General features: G+C 44.8%; 1 protein-coding gene across 3 annotated transcripts in view; it reads left to right on the forward strand.

The window, feature by feature from the left end:
• The window catches only part of JARID2 (jumonji and AT-rich interaction domain containing 2), a 261,062-nt gene that overhangs the window by 182,462 nt on the left and 56,781 nt on the right, over window positions 1-21,819 (forward strand). For all 3 annotated transcript variants that reach the window (XM_038584207.1, XM_038584209.1, XM_038584208.1), the window contains one exon: window positions 12,701-12,870. In XM_038584207.1, coding sequence (XP_038440135.1) covers window positions 12,701-12,870 — 170 coding nt within the window. The remainder of the gene's footprint in view (window positions 1-12,700; window positions 12,871-21,819) is intronic.

Consider the following 21,819-nt stretch of genomic DNA (forward strand, 5'->3'; position numbering starts at 1 on the left):
GGAGTGTTCTGCTGTAGGCTTTGCTCAGATCATGGAAAAGTCCACCAAGCTATTTTTGCAGTATCCCGGCAAACACACACACGAGATCTCTGGAAAGGAGTGATAAGTCACTCATCCTAGTAATAGGGGTTTGTTGGTTAAGTGGCTGTAAGAGAGATAAACATGTTTGACCCCTGTGGGTCTGAGAGACATTCCTCTCCTGGAGAAACTTTCATTTGGTGATGTAAGTGAGGTCTGGTCAGAAGACCTTCTCAGCAGACCCTTCTGAAGATTCATTTTAGCTGTGCACAGTTACGGTGGACGTGTATATACCATCTGGTCACTGTCCACTGGTTGTTTGCTGCCATCCACAGGTGGGACCTCTTTCCACTCACCACGGTCATAGCATCAGGTAAAGTCCCCCACGGTTCATACCTGCAGAAGCAGGTGGAGCCTGCTAGGTGGCCACAGGGGAGGAGCTCGGAGGACATTTATACTGGAGAGACACCTGACCTGAGGTCACGGATGGTTATTGAAAACATAATGAGGTAGAGTATCGTCAGTGGGTTATAAGACGTGATGAGTGCACCTCATTCCCCTTTACTTGGCTGGTTTTAGAGGCCACTTAGTTTGGTTTGAGTCAGCAAATGCCATTTGGAAAGATGTTTCTGCTTCCTGGCCTGACCGACAATTGCCCTGTATGGCCTTGAATATAGGTAGAGCTTCAGCATTGCTTGGATGATATTCTAGGCATTGTTAGGAAGTGATGTCCTTGGCTTTGACTCTCTTTGCCTTTTTTGTGTTTTTGGGTTTTTAAGATTTTTTTTTTAATTTTTAAAAATTCCAGTATAGTCAACACACAGCATTAATTTTAGGTATACAGTACAATTTTACTGATTCAACACTTCCATACATCACCCAGTGCTCACCACAGCAAGCGCATTCCTTCATCGCAATCACTGATTTCACACACACACACACACACACATACCCTTTGTTCTCTACTGTTAAGTGTCTGTTTCTTGGGATGCCCGGGAGCCTTAGTTGATTGAGTGTCTGGCTTTTGATTTTGGCTCAGGTCATGATCTCAGGGTTCTGGAATCAGACCCATGGCCCTGCTCATGCTGAGTCGGGAGTTTGCTTGAGATTCTCTCTCTCTCTCTGCCCCTCCTCCTCCCCCCCTTGCTCTCAATTTTTTTAATAAGAAGAGTCTGTTTATTGTTTTGCCCCCCCCCCCCCCCCCCCGCCATGATTGTTTGTTTTGTTTCTTAACTTCCAAATATGAGTGAAATCATACGGTATTTGTCTTTCTCTCACGGACTTATTTCACTTAGTGTTATCTCTAGCTCCATCCATGTTGTTGCAAATGGCAAGATTTCATTCTTTTTTATAGCTGAATAATGTTCCATTCCATATATCACCGTGTTTTCTTTATCCGTTTGTCCATCCACGGTCTTTTGCCTTCTTTGGATTGACACACTTGGTTGGTTATGTAAATTTCTGTACCACTGACATATCTTCCTAGATTCATCATGGCAGCTTGATGCCAGCTTGGTACTTCAGAGCCTGAGATGAGTGGCTGAGTCTGGGATTCCACATAAGCTCCTATTTGCCAGTGTCCAGATTGCGTGCCATGACTGTAGGATCACAAAGCACAAACAATAAAAAGGGGGATGCTTGCTGTTCTTATGTTCATTAGCCACTAGCAGATTCTTTAATTATCATCATGGTTCCTCATCTTTAGGCATTTGTCATAAGAGCCTAGACCTCTTTTATAAATGTTCAAGAAGAGAGAAGGTGTGACATGTAGTGAATCTTTTTATTACAGAACAGACTTCACTCGACATTTTCGTTGGTGAGGGCTTTAGGGACACCCCATACTTCAAAAATTGCACATGGTTATGTTTCGCCCTACTGTGTGAATATTTGTCAGAGCCCAAGATGTGAATATTTTGGGCTCCTTAGGGAAGGAAACATTTAGGACCATGGTCCATTAGTTTTGCTTTGTCTTTTCTTGGTGCTAAGTATCACTTTGTGGGGAAGTGCGTATTTCTGAAGACACTACTGAGGATTTCTAGCCCTGGTAGATTTTTACTACCTATATAATATGCCAGATTGTGAGTTTTCTGTGTATTTTCCGTATAAGCAAGGAACTTGAGTTGTAAAGAGCTAGCATTGGTAGTGTTCATCCAGCTACTTAGTACTGGTTTCTTAGCAAGCATCATTAGCTCCATCATTAGCTCAGGTCCTAAAAATTGGTTCGTGTCAGGGCTTGTCATAAATCCATGAAAATCAGAACCCCTTCTTTGCAGAGAGGTTCCCAGCTCAAACATCTGAAGACTCTCTACTGCCATCTCTTGGTGCTTGTCAGCTACTTCATGGGCTTTCCAGTGGGCGGGGAAATTGTACAGGAGGATCCCTTCTCTATTTGTTACCGGGAAATAAAGCAAGATCTCTGTTAGCTGGCTTACTGTCTGAAAGGCAGAGGATGTGAGAAGCCGAAGGCTACCCTGGATCGTCCCAGGACTAGTTGGGCATTCTGAGCACTGCCTTTGTGCCTTGCTGTATCACATGTTGGTGGAGTTTGAAATCTTACCATCACATGACTCCCATCAAGAATGTTTCTGGGGACACTTGGGTGGCTCAGTTGGTTCACCGTCTGCCTTCAGCTCAGGTCATGATTCAGGGTCCTGGGATTGAGCCCTACATCCAGCTCTCCACTCCATGGGAAGCCAGTTTCTTCCTATCCCTCTGCCTGCTGCTGCTCCCCCTACTTGTGCTCTGTCATATATATATATGAATTTTCTTTTTTTTTTTTTTTTAAACTGTGTTTCTGGTGGGAAGTTCCTACAGGATTAACTCCAGTTATACCCTTAGAAGGATTCCCGTGGATTTTGTTTTTTTAATGACTGAGCCGTGAAGCATTGTAAGATGTCATTTCTTGGTATGTTTTTCCTTGAAGGAAGGGAGAAAGTAAGACATGATTCTTGCCTCACAGAGTGATTCACTATCCCTCCCCAATCATTACCTTAACCAGGATTCAGGGGAAATTTCTGGCCATTTGTAATTGGGTATCAGTAACCTAAAATTGAGAAAATGCCTGGATTCTTGTTGAAATGTCTTAAAAACAAAATCAGCAATGCCACTTCCAGACAGAGTGGAAAGGCAGATTAACATTTTACCTGGCTCTTTGAGGCTTTTAAAACTAATGTACTTTAGATAATTTGTTCACACCTTGTAACTACCATAATGTATTAGGAATTTCTTTGGCCAGGTCCTGGCTAGATTCCTAACTTCCATGTGGTATCCTAGGGCTCTTACCTTTTTTTTTTTTTTTTTTTTTTGCTTCTGTTGTCAGAGATTTTGCTCAGCATTGCTCTGAAACTGTCTTTGTAGAGAAAGAGCATTTGCGGCTCTTGGATCCTGGATTTGAGTCTGGGTCCGTGTTAAAAAGAGGGTTATGGTGCCTGGCGTGGCGGGAACAGGCAGTCTTCCATAGGTGGTAAACCACAACACATGTGACATTTGTGAGTGACAGAACAAAAGGACTTTGTTGCTGCTTTAATTGTTGATTAATGATGATCCCTCTCAAATTTGACATGGTTGCTTTCTAGAGCACAAAAGAAGTCAGTGTCAAATATTTCCTTGATCATGACAAGAGTCATGATTTCCACGCTGTCCTTGGTTCTTTGACATTTCAGGGTGCCACAGAAGATTTTTTTTTAAAGCATAATTGCATAATTTTTAACTAATTGAATCAAAGCATTACTGCATGTTACCCTGCATGCCATTTGTGTGGGATGTCCCCATCCAACCTGAGATTTATGCACCGAAATACTGTTTTTCTTAGGAAGATGCTGTGCTGCATTAGCGTATTGGTGTTTAGTGCTGTTACTACATTTTGATAGTCTCCTTCCTTTTCCCTAGCCCTTTCCTCTGAGTAAAAGAAAGCAGAGGCCCACTTTTTTTTTTTTTTTGAAGTAAGCTCCATGATCAGCACAGAGCCCATTGCAAGTCTTGAACTCATTACCCTCAGATCAAGACATAAGCTGAGATCGAGTCAGACACTTAACTGACTGAGACCCCCAGGAATCCCAACACCTCTTTCTCTTCTGTTTTCTAGAGCCTGTGTTCTGAGGGAGTGTGTGGTGTTCATGAGCAGTCAGGCTGCCTCCTCGTTAGACCCATGTTGCGATGGGTAGGGGGCTTGATGAACAAATATGTTTGCGTTATGTTGCAATTTCTGGAGACGTCTGGGTTCTGAAGGAAGTTGGTACATTACCCTAAATGAGGGATTTATTCGTAATCGGAAAGATTAAATCTTAAGGAGAGTGTCAGAGAGTACAAAGGAATTGTAGAACAACTTTTGGAATTGTGCCATTTAAAAATGGTTATTTTTTAAATTTTTCTACTCCTACCTCCTGATGTGGTGCTAGGCAGGATTTTTGTCTCAGAATCAAAAAGTTATCCTGTTTGCTGTTTTTCACAACAACCTGTAGTTAGAGACTTGGTACTAGGAATCTTCAGCCTAGCAACAGAAGCATCTGGAAGATTGAGGTTCTAACTTGCCACTGGGCACAGGGAAAAAGATTGGTATTGCTCACGTATAATAATGAAGTCATGGATTTAAGAGAATTTATTATAGCAATTACTGTATTCAAGTTTAGTTTTATTTTTAAAAAGATATTTTATTTGAATGAGAGAGAGAGAGAGAGAGCGCATGAGTGGGTGAGGGGCAGAGGGAGAGGTGGAAGCAGACTCCCCACTGAACAGGGAGCCCGACTTAGGACTCTATCCCAGGACCGGACCGCAGGATCATGAACTGAGCCAAAGGCAGATGCTTAAAACAACTGAACCACCCAGGCGCCCCCTGTATTCAAGTTTTATAGATGAAGTCAGATAAGATGGAGCTAGAAGGGACCTCAGTGATATCCTTTTCATAGTAGTGTATTGCTGTGCCCCCCCCGCCCCCTCCCACCATGAGGAAATAGAAGGCCAACTTGCACTAGATCGCAACTTAGTTGAACTAAAGCCGGGGTTTCCATACCCCTGTTCTTTCCTTTGTACCACTCTGACCAGGCCAGATTTGATGAGCGGATTCAGTGGACAGCAGTTCCTTTAGGTCAATCTGTTTGATCCCAAACTTGATTCTAAATAGCTGACTATGTAACTTAATTAAGACAAATGCTATGGATGTTTCCTGTCCTGTGGTTTGCAGCATAAACAAACTCTACCATTGGTTTATGAGTAAAGCAAGAAACCTGTGAACGAGGACGGCAAGAGCTCCAGGAACCACATAAATGAGCATTCTCTCTGTAGTGCAACTCTTCTTCTCTGGGAGCCAGCTGACCTCCCTTTTTTGTTTTGTGACGTCCTCACAACCTGGTAAAAGAAATGTTGATGGGAAGGGTGGAGCAGGGTGGGAGGGGAGCGGAGAAGGGCAGGACAAGGGCATTGTCATTGGCAGTGCTTCTCCTGCAGTTTGGGGGGGGAGTTGGTCTCTGCACGCCTCTGGGTTCACTTGAGGATGTGTTTATTTTCTCTTTACTATACGGGATGTTTACAGCCCTCCTGTGTGGTTTGCCCACAACTGCACTTGCATTTGAATTTGGTGGGCAGCTTGCCCTGGGGGGTGGGGGGGAGATATCCCCTGCACGACCCCCCACAATCTCCAGCACACACATGCACCCGTGCACATACATACACTTCTTACTTCTTTGAGTAGCTGCCAGATTTGTAGTGTGTGTGTGTGTCTGGGGGTAGAATAGAGCGGGTAATTATTTTGGGGATGGAAACGCAGGAAAATTTTTTTTTTTTTTTTTTTTTGAATAGGTCTTTCAGCAAGTTGGCAGAGCTTCAGGCCCTTTTCCCACACCCGCCAAAGAGTGCAGCCATGCTGGTCATTTTGCATTTGCCATACATAACGTGTCTTTTTTTTTTTTTTTTTTTTTTTTGAACGGACAGACCCTCCCCTCCCACCCATTCCTCGCTCTTTGTTTAGGATTGAGATGTAATCTAAGTAATTGGATTTACCAGTTTCGTTTTTAATATTGGAAAATTGAGTTAATAAAATGGTGTTTTGGCAGGACCCCCCCCTCCCCCCTGCCCCACACACACAAGGGACCTGCTGGGCATTTCTTTAAATTGCCTTGTGCCCTTGCTCTACTGCCTTCTCCAGCCAAACTGTACACACGCACTGTGTCCTCCTTGGGTTTGTAAACTATCAGAAATCCTGGACGGAAATGGAATTTAATTAACCTAGAAATTGCTGTTGTGCTATATTTAGGGGCTACCCTGGAGATTGAATGCACAGATAGCAGTAAGCTGGTTAACTCTATCCTGTAGATAACGCCAGAGGAAACCAGGACTACCAGTGCCACCCTCTCGTGAGTCTTCTTGACAACGGCAGGCTACCTGGGAAGCATACGAATGCATGCTCAGAGGAGGGCGGGAGGGGGCACGGGGCGGTTATTACAAAACAAAAAATACTTGGTTTAGAACTTAGTTGGCTCTGGGGCTCCTGGGTGGCTCAGATGGTTAAGCATCTGCCTTCAGCTCAGGTCATGATCTCAGGGGTCCTGGGATTGAGCCCTGTGTCAGGCTCCCTGCTCAGTGTGGAGTCTGCTGCTTCCCCTGCCCCTCCCCTCCGCTGGTGCTCTCTCTCTCTCTCAGATGAATAAACAAAAATCTTAAAAGAAAAAAAAAAAGAACCTAGTTGGCTCATCAGTGGAATTTCTTTACAGGTGGTGTCTTGCAATTTATTTAACTTTAAAAACAGTACAAGTCTTTCTTTTGGTGTGTGTCTTTGTTCTTTGAAAGGTACTGTATTTTTTTTTTTTTTAAATATAACCTAAATAGGAAACATACTTGAAGATTTATTTGGGCAAAATTTTAAGTGATCAAGCAAAATATTCTTTTGGCTGCTAGCCATGACATCTAAACCCCAAATGAGAGCAGGCTCCGGAGAAAAATAATTCCACCTTTTGTGTAGCTCAGGGAGTGGAAGGGAGATGGAGGAGGATGGGCCTTCCCCTGGGAGCTTATGCAGCTGGATTCTGCAGTTCACCCAGTCTCTGGGCTGTGGCAAGACCATCCTCTGTGTTCAGTGGATTGTGGCCCATGGGCAGTTGTGTGACAACACATTGACCACAAGGGCATCATGCCTTGTGGTGGGGTGGCATCTTGTGTGGCCTGGTGGTTGAGAGCCAGAACCCAGACCTCACTTGGCTTCTATTTGATGATATTGATGGTGGGCAAGTGGCTCAGTGCATTTTTACCTAAGTATTACCTGGAAATGGTAGAAATGGTGACTATGTGGTAGATGTGTGTAGATTGCTATGAAATGGATTCGTAATGAAAACAGAATCCTGGTTGACCGTTGAGTAGACTTACAGAGGAATGGCCAGTAACTTTCCCGGGGGCAAAACCACATGCCTCTTCCTCTCCCATTCCTGTTGGGTCTCTTTCAGGTCCACCCAGCTCTCTCCCTGGCACCTCTGGATAGCATTCAGTCTGCTCAGAAAACATTGCTGTGTTTAACTGTGTGATTCCTCACGAATGGATGGTGAGTTGATCAGTTGTACAGCAGCACAGCAAGAATGCTGTGCCCTCCCAGCGTTGATGGAGGGCTTGTCTTCTGTACCTGGTGACCCCTGTATGCAGGGGAGACCACAGTAGAACGTCGTCTGCAGGCCCCCACAGAAGGGCAGGGGGATGGAATCAGGCTTGAGCTGTAGGTCCCGGGCACCTCTGAAATGGGGACTTCTGTGCAGAGAGAGGGAAGAAGTGACCTCCATAAAAAAGGAACAGGCCTGGAGTGTTCTTATAATTGAATGATGAGAAGAAGTCACCCATGGTAAGATAAAGGAGAAGAGCATTCCAGATGGTTGAGAGCAGTTTCAAGTAAGCAAGATCCCTTGGAATATTTGCCTCTGTCTTCAGGCTTTTATTTCTATTATTTCTACACAGAATGATAACCTGGGGATCACATTAGTAAGTTGACTTTCATCTCCGCACATTTTTCCCCCTCCTTTTGGGACACTTTAGCTTAAATGGGATCTACCCCAGCAGGGCTGAGTGTTTTCATGACTTGATTTGCATGGGGCTCTCAGACCCTGGAACTTCTAGAGAAGAGGCATACCAAATGGCCTTGCCTATGACAAGACTGAACCTCACCTCCCACTTGGACCCCGTATAGTGTGACAGAGAAAACTCTGACCTGAGCACCCAGCATTTGCCTTTTGGTCTTGTTTATCTAGCCACCCAAGCTGTGAGTGGCCTTAGGCAGGTCTCCCCCAGTCAACTGGATGATCTGTGTAGTGGGTGATCTTTGTAAGATCCTTCAAAAAATGAAAGCCTTGGGCTTTAACATTTGTCTCGAACACCAAACACGCAGCAGCCTGTAACTATATCCTCTGAGCTTGCTGTTTGAGTTTTTTCATCTTTTACTTGGTGCGCACAAACAACATATTCACACATTGAGTGGTTTGACCTGAGATCATTTCTCTTCCCTCACCCCCACAGCCCCCACCCTTGATTTTAACAAAACATGGTAAATAAAATGGAACCCACCATGTATTTATTCATCTATAAATATCTTTATTCATGTCTTCCTCCACTGGTTTAAGTGGTTTGATCTGTGTAACTTGGCCGGCTGGGAGAGTTGGATTTAATTGGTTTTCTTGACCTAAGGATATACCCAGGGTTCTAGAATGAAGCCTTCTGTGAAGGAAACTCCCTTCCTTGATTAGTTAATAAAACAAACATGGAAGCGCATCATGCTCTAGTTGATCCTTCTGTGGTTTGGACGAGGAACACACACCCTCTGTACTTGCTGTAGGCTGGCATTTCTGTGGGTCACCAGCAGGCAGTGTAGGGCCATCCTGACTAAACTCAGGGCCCCACAGACTGTTTCCTGCTTGACCCCAGGGACCCCATGATGACTCTGAACCATTTTAGAGTCCAAACAGTATTTTCATTTTCGTGCATCTTCACTCTAGGAATGGAAAGGAGCGGTGCATGTGGTTCTGGGTAAAATGTCAGTCGATGGAAAAGAGTGGGTGAAGTAAATGCCTCAGTTGGTAGGTACGCCAGCTTGCTGTTGCCAGAGACCAGTAGAGCGCAGTCCCTCCGCCTCCCTCTTCAGCTGGTGGTAGGTGTCCCCTGTGGCCTGCCTCTCAGCTCCACACAGCACCCTCCTCCCCAGACCTTCAGCACATCTGGGAGCCTCCCACCTCTTATCTTTACAGATTTAAAATAACATGCACTCATTTCCTTGTAGGCGGCATTCTAGAATGAATCACCTGTACCTCAAGCGTTACCCGCACAGCTGGGCATGCTTACCCCCATGGATTTGGCCTCTAAATTGTGTCAACCTAACTCTTTTGTTGTGGGGGGCCAGCACAGCCACGCCAGCAAACACCTCTGTCATCCTCCCGGGACTCTGCAGGATGAGATGCCAAACCGCAGACCTGCACTTTTTTAGTTTCAAAATAATCTTCTGGCTGTCGTTTAAAAAAAAAAAAAAAGATACTGGTTTGCCTCATTGCTCAGTCCCTGCTTTCATCTGGGTCTCACAAATACTTAATCACTGGGGAGTTTGGCTTAGTCCTCTTAGGGCTAATTTACTTGCCTACCATTTTTTAATCTGTTAACTGCTTTATTTTTCATGGTCTCACCAAGAAAGTCATCAGGCAAAAAGTGCTATTTGTTTGAACAGTGGTGGGAGCGGTTCATCTTTAAGGTCCTGAAAGTGTAGAGAATTTTACCCTGTTCGGCTCTGCTGTGTGTGCCTCGTCCGGGTTTATGTGCTGGGCTTCTGTTTGGGCTGTGCTGCCTTCTGCGTCTTGTGCTATTGTGGGCTTTTCAGAAACAATGAACAGCAGCCCAGTCACCTGAGGCAGCATTTCTGTCCAGTTTTTTTCTTTTTCTTTTTTTTTTTTTTAAAGATTTTATTTATTTATTCATGAGAGAGACAGAGAGGCAGAGACATGGGCAGAGGGAGAAGCAGGCTCCCCGCATGGAGACTCAATCCCAGGACCCTAGGGTCATGACCTGAGCCAAAGGCTAGGTCTCCCTGTCCAGTTCCTTTAATGCTCAGTGAGGGTCGGGGTCCCTTTTGATGAAGATGGTTTCATGTGAATATAGTGAATTGCCAATTAAAAAAAATAAAAAAGCTTTTTAGGTGGAATCAGATGACCTGAGTGTGTCTTTTCCCAGGGAGGGGGCCGTTGCTGGAAGAGCTGGGTAGTTCAGTGTGGACTGTCCACCCTGACGTTGGTGGCATTGCGTTGTGGGGTTCTGGCTGGGGCACGGTTGTCGTGTGCAGCATGGCCCTTCTCCGGACCTTCTCTGGACGTGCTTGCTGCCCGGGATGGGTGCTGCCGCGGGTACTGCTGGAGTTGAACACAGAAATTGAAAATGAGCAGTTAGAAACTTAACAAACTGCTCTTGTGTCTGTAGAATCTAATAATAAATTTGAGCATAGCTTGGCCCTTTTTCCATTTTTTTTCCTCCCAGTTTCATCCTCTTCTAAAAATACCCATTTGCGGAGCACCTGGGTGGCTCAGCGGTTGAGCATCTGCCTTTGGCTCAGGGCGTGATCCCAGGGTCCTGGGATCGAATTCCACATTGGGCTCCCTGCGGGAAGCCTGCTTCTCCCTCTGCCTATGTCTCTGCCTCTCTCTGTGTGACTCTCATGAATAAATAAAATATTTTAAAAATAAAATAAAGATTAAAAATTACCCATTTGCAACCAATAAATAATAAAAAGGGGGCCAAATAACCAAACTCCCCACTTTGATCCTCCTCACAGACAGTTTGAGAGGCAGGACTGTGATGTCTTATTTCCAGCTCCACCTCCATCTGATCCTTCAGTTTCTCCCCGTGGAGGGTCCCTCCTCTGGACTTAGTGGCTTCCTCCGTACACCACTTGTCATGTGTCTCCTCTTACAGCCAGATAGCCGGTTGGTTACAAAACTCTCCATTCTCCATAGCTAGGAGATAGCGGTGTTGCCCTTTTCTCTTAACTGTTTTAATATTTGGGAGTTTTCCTTAAAGTTGTTTGATTTTAGGTGTATAGCTTCATAAGGTGGCTGCTTCGTTCTGGTTACTTCCCAGAGTCCTGGGATGGAGTCCTACCTTGGACTCCTCGCTCTACGGGGAGTCTGCTGCTCCCGCTGCTTGTGCTCTTTCTCAAATAAATAAAATCTTTTTTAAGAAGTTTTTTACAAAGTAGAAACCCAGGTTGTGTGCATGTGCCTGTGTGTGTGTGTATTTTTACTCTACTGGTTCGTTAAATACCAGAATGTTGATTTAACACATGAAGGTATTGTGGTCATCAACAGTTCAAGATACTACGGTTACTGTTTTATTTAATTCAGCCATAGTTAAAGGAAGACTTATTTGGGCTTTACTAATCTGTCTGGTTTATTTTTATAGTTTATTACTCCAAGCAGTTGTGTGTGTGGGGGGGGCATTATCAGTTGCACACAGTGGTGGATTTTGATTTGGATTCAGACCTGTCCCTGTGCCCTCCGGCTGCTTTTGGTTTCTTCAGGTTTGTTTTTCCTGACCCTCAAATCCTATTTGTTGAGTGTCTCTGTGGGCAGGGCTGGCTAGATGGTCTAAGCAGGACCACTGCAGGTTCTTGCCCTCCGATGAACCTGTCACTCCACTGTGAATTGTGATCCTTACAGTGAAGAAAGAGCTGATAGGAGGTCATTCACGATAACTTTCAGGTTAGTTACACATAAAACAAAAATACGGTAGTATTCTTACATGGAGGCAGGAAAAGTAACCACTGGTGGCTGTAGTGTTTGGGGGAAAGTAAAGAAGGTTTCCAAGACTCCTCAGGATTCAGATGATAGGAAGGAGTGTCTTGCATGTAAGATTTTATAAATGAAAGAGCCCAGCTTAAGGACCTATGTGTTGTGACTTGTAGACACCATGGAGAAACGAGGAATCCTTGTCTCTTTAGGATTGGGTTGGGGAAGAGGCCTGACAGGTAGAGTCAGGCCGGTTTTTTGAATCCCTGACTGAGAAGTTTGGACTTGGCCTATAGGTAAAGGATATCCAGAATTTGTATTTCAGATGGACTAGGGAAATAGATTTTGCCTGCATTATAAGCTTTTATTAATGTCATGGGTTTGTGTGGCTGGATTGGGGTCGGAAAAGATTGGAGGTGGGGAGACTGCTGCCAGGGGGTGTTGCCGCCGAGGTCATTGATGTGCAGGCAGGCCAGGGAGGGCGCTGGGTGTAAGGGCACAACAAGAGGGAGATCATGGATGTGTTTTTGACACTATGACGTTGAAGCATACAGTGCTGGCCACATGTGGCAGGATGAATTGCGTTTTTGTCGTTACTCTGGACTTAATTTAAAACTAGAGAAACCATTCACTAATCCCATGACCTCACATGCCACATGCAGTGTTTGAAATGCCCAGGCCCCCATGTGGTTTGTGCAGAGGCCTGCGCTCTTGCAGGCACGTTTGTGTCACCCATTTTTATGTCTGTTAAAATATAGCCTTTTAACCAAATTTATTGCCCTTTGCAAGTAGGCCTGTGGTTTATAAGAGTATGAGAGATAAAGCACCTTAATTAGAAAGAGTTTGCTTGAATTAGTCTTTTTCCCCTCTTTCCTATACTGACTTTATTGCTGCACGTAGATCTCTATCCTCCAGTCTCTGCCTCATTCATTTTTAATTTCCCTTCACTTTTGCAGGCCCAGGCTGCAAGCACAAAGGAAGTTTGCCCAGTCTCAGCCCAACAGCCCCAGCACAACTCCAGTGAAGATAGTGGAGCCTTTGCTGCCTCCTCCAGCTACTCAAATTTCTGACCTCTCTAAAAGGAAGCCCAAGACAGAAGATTTTCTGACTTTTCTCTGCCTTCGAGGTAAGAATGTGTTCCCCATCACTTGGGAAGGAGGACCCTAGTTCCAGGAAAAAGGAAGACCTTATTCTCAGGAGTAGATGTGAGCTGTGGTCGGTGTTTCAGACGTCTTTCAATTTCTCAGCCTAATCTCAGGGATTGAGCTTGAAGTGACCAGTGCCATGGAGGTGGAGGGCTGTTGGAGTCCCCATAATTTTCTGTCCTCATTTGACTCTTCAATCCCCATTCTTGGCTTTTCAATGCCGCCTTGCAGATTGTAGTTTCTAGAGCTTTAATGTTACAGCCTGACTTTTCCTGAACCTCACCACCCCGCCATCACCACCACCACACATGTGCTTTATTGACACTGTGTTTTGTTTTGTGACTTTTTTGTTTTCTTGGGGCGTCATGAGTGGAGATTGTTTTCTAGGCTTAAATTTTGTAAAGTCTGTCAGAAGCCACATCGACTAAGCTCACACTCTGCCCTGTACTACTTTGGGAAGAATTCAAGCAGTACTTTCCAAGTACAGTTGACCCTTGGACAACATGAGTTTGAATAGCACAGGCCCACTTCTACATGAGTTTGTTTTGTTTTGCATTAAATACAGTAGCATGTGTATTTTCTCTTCCTTAGATTTTTTTTTTCTTTTAAAGATTTAATTATTCATGAGAGACAAAGAGAGAGTTGCAGAGACATAGGCAGAGGCAGAAGCAGGCTCCCTGAGGGGAATGTGATGCAGGACACAATCCCAGGACCCCGGGATCACACCCTGAGCCAAGGCAGATGCTCAACCAGTGAGCCACCCAGGCATCCCCTTTATGATTTTCTTCATAGCATTTTCATTTCTCTAGCCTACTTTATTATAAGAATACAGTCTATAATCCATATGGTATACATAATACTTGTTAATCACTTGCTTATATTATAGGTAAGTCTTTTGGTTAACAGTATGCTATTAGTAGTTAAATTTTGGGGTGTCATAAGGTATACATGGATTCCAACACCCCTAACTCACCTCCATATTGTTCAAGGGCCAACTGTATGTAAATGGTGAAAATAGTGGTCTATATACATAGATAGGACTGATTCACAGAGTTGCAAGGTCAAGGATAACATTTCATAATAAAAGTTGAGTTTATATTTGCACGATCTTACTTGCGAAAGTGGTTATTTACAGGAACTAAGTTTGTAACACTTGTTGATGAAAGATGTAGAAGAATGTCATAGAGCTCAAGGAGTCTCTTTCGGCCATGGTAGCTGCAGAGGCGTGTTGGAATAGAAAGCCATGAACCCGGAGGTTCCCTCTGGTGACGTTTGTTGACAGAAGATGAGCCAGAGGAAGAGGTCATTTTGTGGGGGTGGGGCTGGAGGTTTAGAGTTCTGTGCTTAAAAAAGTAGTTTTATGAAGTAAGTTACAGCAAGATTTAAGTACAGTAGAATTTTTTTCCCAAATGATTTGAGAATTTCCACCTTGTACTTCATTGCTCCTTAACACATTACTATATATTTTCTTAAATATATTAAATTAGTATTTTTATGTATTTTCTTAAAGTAAGCACATTCTCGGGGGTCTGGGTGGCTCAGCTCAGTTGGTCGAGCATCTGCCTTTGGCTTAGGTCATGATCCTCAGGGTCCTGGGATGGAGCTCCATATCGGGCCCCCTGCTCAGTGGGGAGTCTGCTTCTCCCTCTCCCTCTGCTCCCTCCCCTGCTCATGCTCTTCTCTCTCTCCAAAAAAAAAAAAAAAACAACTTTTTTTTTTCTTTAAAGATTTATTTATTAGAGACATAGAGAGAGAGATAGAGGCAGAGACACAGGCAGAGGGAGAAGCAGGCTCCACACAGGGAGCCCGATGCGGGATCACACCCTGGACTGCAGGCAGCACTAAACCGCTGCACTACTGGGGCTGCCTCTCCAAAAAAAATCTTAAAAAAAAAAAATGACATTCTCTTATAATGATGCAAAGTAGGACATTGACAGTGATCCATTACTACTACTTACAAATTCTCATCTCAGATTGGCTTCCATTGCCCTAGAGAGGCTCCAGTTTGGAGTGGGAGGATCCAGGGCCCAGTTGGGCGTTTTTAATTGTCCTGTTCCAGAGCAGGTCCTCCGCAGCCTTTGTCTGTCGTGATCTTGACTCTTGGAGGTTACAGGCCAGTTGTTTTGTAGAAGGACCTTTCATTCCGGTTGTTTTCTCCTCATCAGATTCATGTTTTGTGGTTTTGGTAGGACTAGCATAAAAGTGATTCTTCTCATTGCGTCCTTTCAAGGGGTACACAATTTCAGGCTATCCTTTTATCAATCACTCATTATGGAGGGTCTGTCAGGCTTTTCCAGTATGAAGTTCTCTTTTTCATCCCTTGTAATTTAGAAGTGTTCTGTTTGAGAGGTTCTCTGAATCTTCCATTTTCCAGTTCTCGTTAAACACTATTCATTTTTGAAAATCTGTATGGGCTCATTTCATTCAAAGGGTCATAATCCATTTATTCTTTAAACTATTTTGGGGTGCCTGGTGGCTCAGTCCATTAAGCGTGTGACTCTTGATCTCACCATTGTGGGTTCAAAACCCACATCGGACTCTGTGTTTGGCATGGAGCCGATTACAAATTTAAGTGTGTATATGTGTGTGTGTATTGGTCACATACACGTATTTTTTATGTATATATATATATAAATATATATCAAAAATACATAAAAATATATATATAAATTTTTTTTCCAATCTTCATTGAAAGATTTTTTTTTTTTTTAAATACAATCTGTCCCCCACCCCGTGGAGCTCCCAACTCCATGAATGAGTTGTGTATTTTACCAACTGAACCAGCCAGGTGCCCCTTTATTGCTATATTTCGTTGTTTAGCTTGTCCCAGATCTCTTCAGTGAAACCCCTACATGCTGGCTTCTTTGGCCTCTTTGCTTGCTCGCTGTCCTCTTCCCAGCCTGGCTGCTTGGTCCATCCGTGCTCCAGGCTGTTCTTGTCTGTTCTGTTCCTCAGCGTTGGAACCACCCACTTCTCCAGGGAGCCTGGTTTTAAGTGGCAGCTGCTCTTGGGATGCCACAATCTGGGCCTGCAGTGTGCTCTCATCTGGAGTGTCATTTCTCTTAGGTGCTCTGTGAATGTGTGCAGTGTATGTGTGTGTACACACATTTGCTCATTTAGTGTATCTAGATGTAGATCCGCGGCTCTGTGTCTATTGAACTCTATGAATTAACATCAATACCTCTGATTTCAGTTTAACACCAATGGGTTCATTCCGGTTTTCTTCCTTTCCACGGTAAAGACAGAGACCTGGCTTTTGTTATCCATACTGTACTTGTTCATTTGGTCGGTGTTTTTCCACCGTGGACCCCCTGCCCTCCAATCTCTGCTGCCACCCCTTGCTCCACCACATGGAACTCTTCTACACATTACTGGCTCTGACACTCCTTATTTGGCTGCCCCACTTGTGAACACCCTCCTCCTTCTCTGGCTCTGACACCCGACCTGGGCCACCATGGTTACTCCTCCCTCCCTGGTCTCTCTCCCAGCGATTTGCTTTAGGAATTACTCATTAGGGATTCCTGGGTTGCTCAGTGGTTGAGTGTTTGTTGGCCTTTGGCTCAGACTTACCTTTGGCTCTGGTCATGATCCCAGGGTCCTGGGATCGAGTCCCACATCAGGCTCCCTGCAGGGAGTCCACTTCTCCCTCTGCCTATGTCTCTGCCTCTCTCATGAATAAGTAAATAAATTCTTAAAAAAAAAAAATCACTCGTTAAAGATGGGAAAATGAAGAGTTAACATTCACTTTGGACAATATAGGCTATTGAAAGTTTTCAGACTCTTGAGACACAAAGTAGAATAATTTCACTTAGAAATTGTCTAGCAGCCAGAGATCTCTTGGCCTGGACCAAAGGGAAATGAGGTAGGTGGCTCATCTACTTTAGGTTTTAAAGAGCTCCCTGCCGAGACTCTAGTGATTCCAGGGGGTTGAGGGTTGGGGGGGAACCAGCATGAGAGGCTTGCATCCTGAGTTGGCTGTGAAGGAAAGAGAGGAGCCTGAGCAGTGAGCCATGCTGTCCTCTCTAATGGAGAGCCCAGGTGCTCAGAGCAAGGAATCTGAGCCAAAGGAGTCTCTGAAAGGGTTAACTATGTCAGCAGCAGCAGGTGGTTCAGGTAAATATTGTTCACTGGTGGTGAAACTGCCTCTGTGTCATTGTGGCATCTTATTGCAGTTGGAGCCAGATTTAACTTGGGGCTGTGACTTCCTATGTCCTTTTCTTTAGGGAAGGGATCCATGATCGTGTTCCTTCAGGATGTCAGAAAATTGGCTGTTGAGAACTGAATTTAGTTAGGAAAGTTCTTACTGTGGAGTGGGGCAGCTCGTTTTTTAGAGAGGGATTTGTGCTGCGCGTACCTGTGTATGCATTATTTTTAAGAATGCCTCTGTGGTTTGGCAGATTTGGAGAAGGATCTTTTTTTTTTTTTAAGATTTTATTTATTCATTCATGATAAACAGAGAGAGGCAGAGACCGAGGCAGAGGGGAGAAGCAGGCTCCATGCTGGGAGCCCGACGTGGGACTCGATCCCGGGTCTCCAGGATAACGCCCTGGGCCAAAGGCAGGCGCCAAACCGCCGAGCCACCCAGGGATCCCCTGGAGAAGGATCTTAGTGAGGCATTCTGTTTGCTCAGGTAGATGGCATCCAGGGAAAAACATTACCCATTCCTGGCTTTGACGTTTTAAGGCTCCAGGTAAAAGAGAAGCATGTCACATGGTAGCCACAATTTACGTTGTGTTGTCAGATGGAACAAAGATTTCAGGAAGTGAAGTCTAGGTGGTGTTTAAAACAATTGTGTAAAAATGCTCTGAGCTTTGGAAATGTAGTTCTATGTTTATCAGCCAGGTAATAAAATAGGTTTTAATATTTGGTTTTAGTTGATAAACAGGAAGGGTTTGACACACAATATTGTACTCTTACTATATGGAGGTATTAAAGTTTGAGTCCTGGGCAGCCCGGGTGGCTCATCGGTTTAGCACCACCTTCAGCCCAGGGCCTGATCCTGGAGACCCAGGATCGAGTCCCACGTCGGGCTCCCTGAATGGAGCCTGCTTCTCCCTCTGCCTGTGTCTCTGCCTCTCTCTGTCTCTCATGAATAAATAAAATCTTTTTTTAAAAAAAATAAAAATATTTTTAAAAAGTTTGAATCCTCTGTAGCTTTTTTTTTTTTTTTTTTTTTAAATCATGTTTTTGTGAGGTCAGGAGTACTTAATCTGATATGGCTCCAGAAGCCCCAAATGATAGGTGATTCCTCTATGGTACCTTCCCAGTCCTGGAAATGGTGTGGATCTTGAGCAGTGTGATTGCTTGAGCTAATTAAAACTCCTACTTTGATGTGAACAAGGGTTAAACAGATCCCTGCTGCAGTGGTACTTGAGTAATTTTCTTAATATTTGAAATTAAGAAAGATAGTGTTAGCATTTTCTTTTTTCCCCATCAGGAAAGTATTTCATGTTTTCCTAGGGAACATCAGAAAAGATGGGGAAGTAGGCAAAACAATAAATCCAAAATACTCTCCCTTGGCTCTCCCAGAAGACAGCCACTGTTAACCACCTCTGTGATGAAAATATTACTGAGCCTTCCTTGTGTGTGTGTGTGTGTGTGTGTGTGTGTGTGTGTGTGTGTAATGTGTTCCCCGCCCCCCCCCCCCCCCCACCCCTCTGTGAACCTTACCTCTCTGCCAGAGAACTGCATTTCGTTTTCATTTGCATAGTCTGCTTTTGCTGCCTAACAGTATCCCATTAGTACCTGTTCCATTTTTTGGAGTCTGTCATCATTGATCAGATTCCTTGTTTACACTTAGACGTATTTCTGACTTTCGGTTTCAGCAGCTAATGTCGTGCATCCACAGTTAGGGCTTTGCCTTGTCTTCCTGAAGTTAGCAGCTGGGAACGTGGCTAACACCCTCATACCTGCATTCTAGGGCTTTCTTCTTGGGTTGCTGATTCCATTGTGCAGAGTTCTAGTCAGAGCCCCAAACTCTAGGTTCCCCATAAAGAGCCCTGTTGGCTCCATCAGCCTTGGGGGAATTGACGGGCACTGTTGGGGGTAAAAATCAGCCTTTCATAAGCTCTTTATTTAGATGGAGAAGAGTCTGGCTGCAGAAGTAATGAAAGAGTCAAAGACCTGGAAGTGTTTGTTGCCGAGGAGTACAGGGCCCCCAGTATTACCTGTGATCCTGCTGGTGCTAATTTGGAATGTGGAAGAGAATAAATCCCAAGCTTGAGGAAGAGATGGCGAATGGAGGTCTTGAGGGATCGTTGATTATCTGTGCACAGTCTCCAGCCAGCCTGAGAGCATGCCCTCACCTCCATCAGGTGTTTTCAACAAAAACCTGGGTGGGTGGGGGGAATCTCCATACCATTAATAACACCAGGATTAGCATGTAGATGTGTAAACATACCAGCCAGTCTTTCAGAGTTAAAAAGCCTTAGCGATTTAAAAAAGCTGCTTCCAGGCCCTCAGAGACTTTCAGCTAAGCTCAGCAAGGCTCTCTCTCCTTTCCTATTTAAGATCAACACCTAAAATTTCTAAAGGAATGGAACATGGGATAAATAGTGCAGCCGGGCCTGAAGTGTTTGCCCTGCAGTGTATTTATACTTAAGTAGCTGCTTTGAAGGGGGTCCACATGTCTCCTGCCAGAGGCATAATTAGTATCTTTGCCTGGTACCCTCGTGGAAGGGGCCGTGTGTGGTGTGCTGTGCCCAGCAATTCAGACCATAGCCCGTTATCCTGTCACTGCTCACCGCTCTTAATGAGTTGGGTCGTCTTCTCTTTGTTTGGTGACTATGATTATTAACAGATTAAAAAGCTTAACACAGTAGAGTAGTGGCAGGTTAAATGATTCTCTTATTTACATTTTTCTCTTTATGGGGCACTGCAAACAAGGGAGATTCCCAAAGGGGATTCTTGACGACCCCCCACCCCCACCCCAAGGTTGGTTCTCCTGATCACAGTGGAGCATCACAGACCTGCAGGGTGGAGAGCTCCTAAGTGGGGGGTGGGACAGGTATTCTTGGTAAAGGAACAGCACTGTCAGTCTTTGTGAAGCAGTGCTTTCTGTTTAGGGACTTGCCTGCCTTTTGTTCCCAGAGTCTTAGAGAATCTTCAGTGATCAGCTGTCATTCAACTGCTAATTAATTCAGAAAGCCTCTGTTGAACCCTTTTTATATGCTAGACACCTAGAAAACAGATGAGAAATTGGGAAAGCATAGATGCTCACAAGTGGAAGATGCCTGGGCAGAGGTGTGTACCATGTACAAGCCGGAGGTAAATGGCCCTCTGAGCAGGGCTGCCTTGGGAAGGCTGTGCAAAAGAAGGAACACTTGAGCTGGCTTTGTGGGAGGGAAGTGGGGCTGGCCCCTGCTGAGGCATGGATTGGTGTTGGGGTTTGTTGCTTGGGAGGCCTCAAGTTAATGCAGGAAAGTGAGCTGTGTCCACTTCTGCAGGCCTTGGGCTAGGTACTTGGGCCCCACTGGGGCTGGGCATCTGACAAAGTGATTTACCACACCTGGGCCTTTCAGAAAGTGATCCTGGGAAATGGCTTGAGGCTGCAGAAAGTTCTTCCCCGGGGGGGGGGGGGGGGGGGGGGTTGGGAGGGATGGGGCGGTTGTTGAAGCATCCATGACCAAGCAATCTTCCATCGCTGACAGGTGACTTAATCTGCTATAAGCCTGTTTCCTCATTTATAAAGTGGGTAGGTGGTGTCTGGCTCCCTGTTGCTGTGGAGTCATCCTAAAGTTACCGGGTGTTAGATAGGCCCAGCCGATGACAGTGGTGGTCATCCCAATACATGGAGTTTCCCCAGGAGGTAAATTGGGATTTGAGATTTAGTTAGGAAGGAATCTTCTGGAAGACCAGCAGAATAGACAAGATTGCAGGTAGCCCGCCCAGCAAGTTTTTTTCTAAAGACAGTTGCTGGCCTTATTGACAAGGAGCACATATGTGGATAGAGTACTGGCTTTGGGTATTGAGGACTATAAATTGTAAGTAGGGCAAATGCAGAAAGCCTGGGGTGGTTTAGAGGTCACAGAATGAAAGGGGATTAACCTGCTAGAAAGCAATTAAGTAATCCTCCAATTGCAAGGAACACTTTGGCGCTCATAATGAACTTCGTTGAGCAAAATGGGAATGCTTTTACATTATGTGAGATCTTTGGGGAGGAAGGTACATTGTCGCAGTGGTACACAACTTTTTTTGATGGTTCCTTCTGAGATAGGTCACAGAGAGAGGTAGGATCCAGAATGGTATTCTCACCACCCCAAGGGCTAAAGTGTGGCCCCCCTCTCTATTCTGCAGATCAGACCAGCCTTCTATGCTTCGTTTTCCAGTTGAGTCTGTGTTACAGGGCTGAGCTCTGCTGAGCAAGCAATTTATTTGCCAGGATAGTTTATCAGGCTAGTTAGGAAGAAATATGGAAACCATGGAGTTCTTTAGCACTGAGGAGGGGAAGGATGGATCCCTTTTAATTGCACTGTGACCTTGATTAGTTGTTAAGATTTCAAGACATTTTGCTTGCAGAACTGGCCCTGCTCCAGGCCAGCTGGCCTCTGACCAGGCTGTGCCCTCCCTGAAGATAAAGCAGGCTCCCTTTTCCCCACCAGTGGCTCCTGGCACTGATTCAGTGGTATTCCTCACAATTGTCTCTGGTCTTCTTAATTTCTAGAGGTTCTCTTAGTATCTCCTGTCTTTTTTCCCAATCCATTTAGAGAAGGTAGATGGGGGGACAACTTTAAGTCAGGACAGTTCTGTTTGCTGATGTGCACATCATTATTCTAAGACCACTAATGTCCTCAGTATTGTTAACCTTAAAACTCAATTATTTTACCAGCAGAAATGGACTTACTTGGGGGTAGCAGGAAATTGCAAATCAGGCATACAAACCACAGCCTACCATCAAGCAAACCCAACAAAGAAGAATGTTTTGTGGAGGC

This window comes from Canis lupus, chromosome 35, assembly GCF_011100685.1.
Source record: "Canis lupus familiaris isolate Mischka breed German Shepherd chromosome 35, alternate assembly UU_Cfam_GSD_1.0, whole genome shotgun sequence".
Classification (NCBI taxonomy): Eukaryota; Metazoa; Chordata; class Mammalia; order Carnivora; family Canidae; genus Canis; species Canis lupus.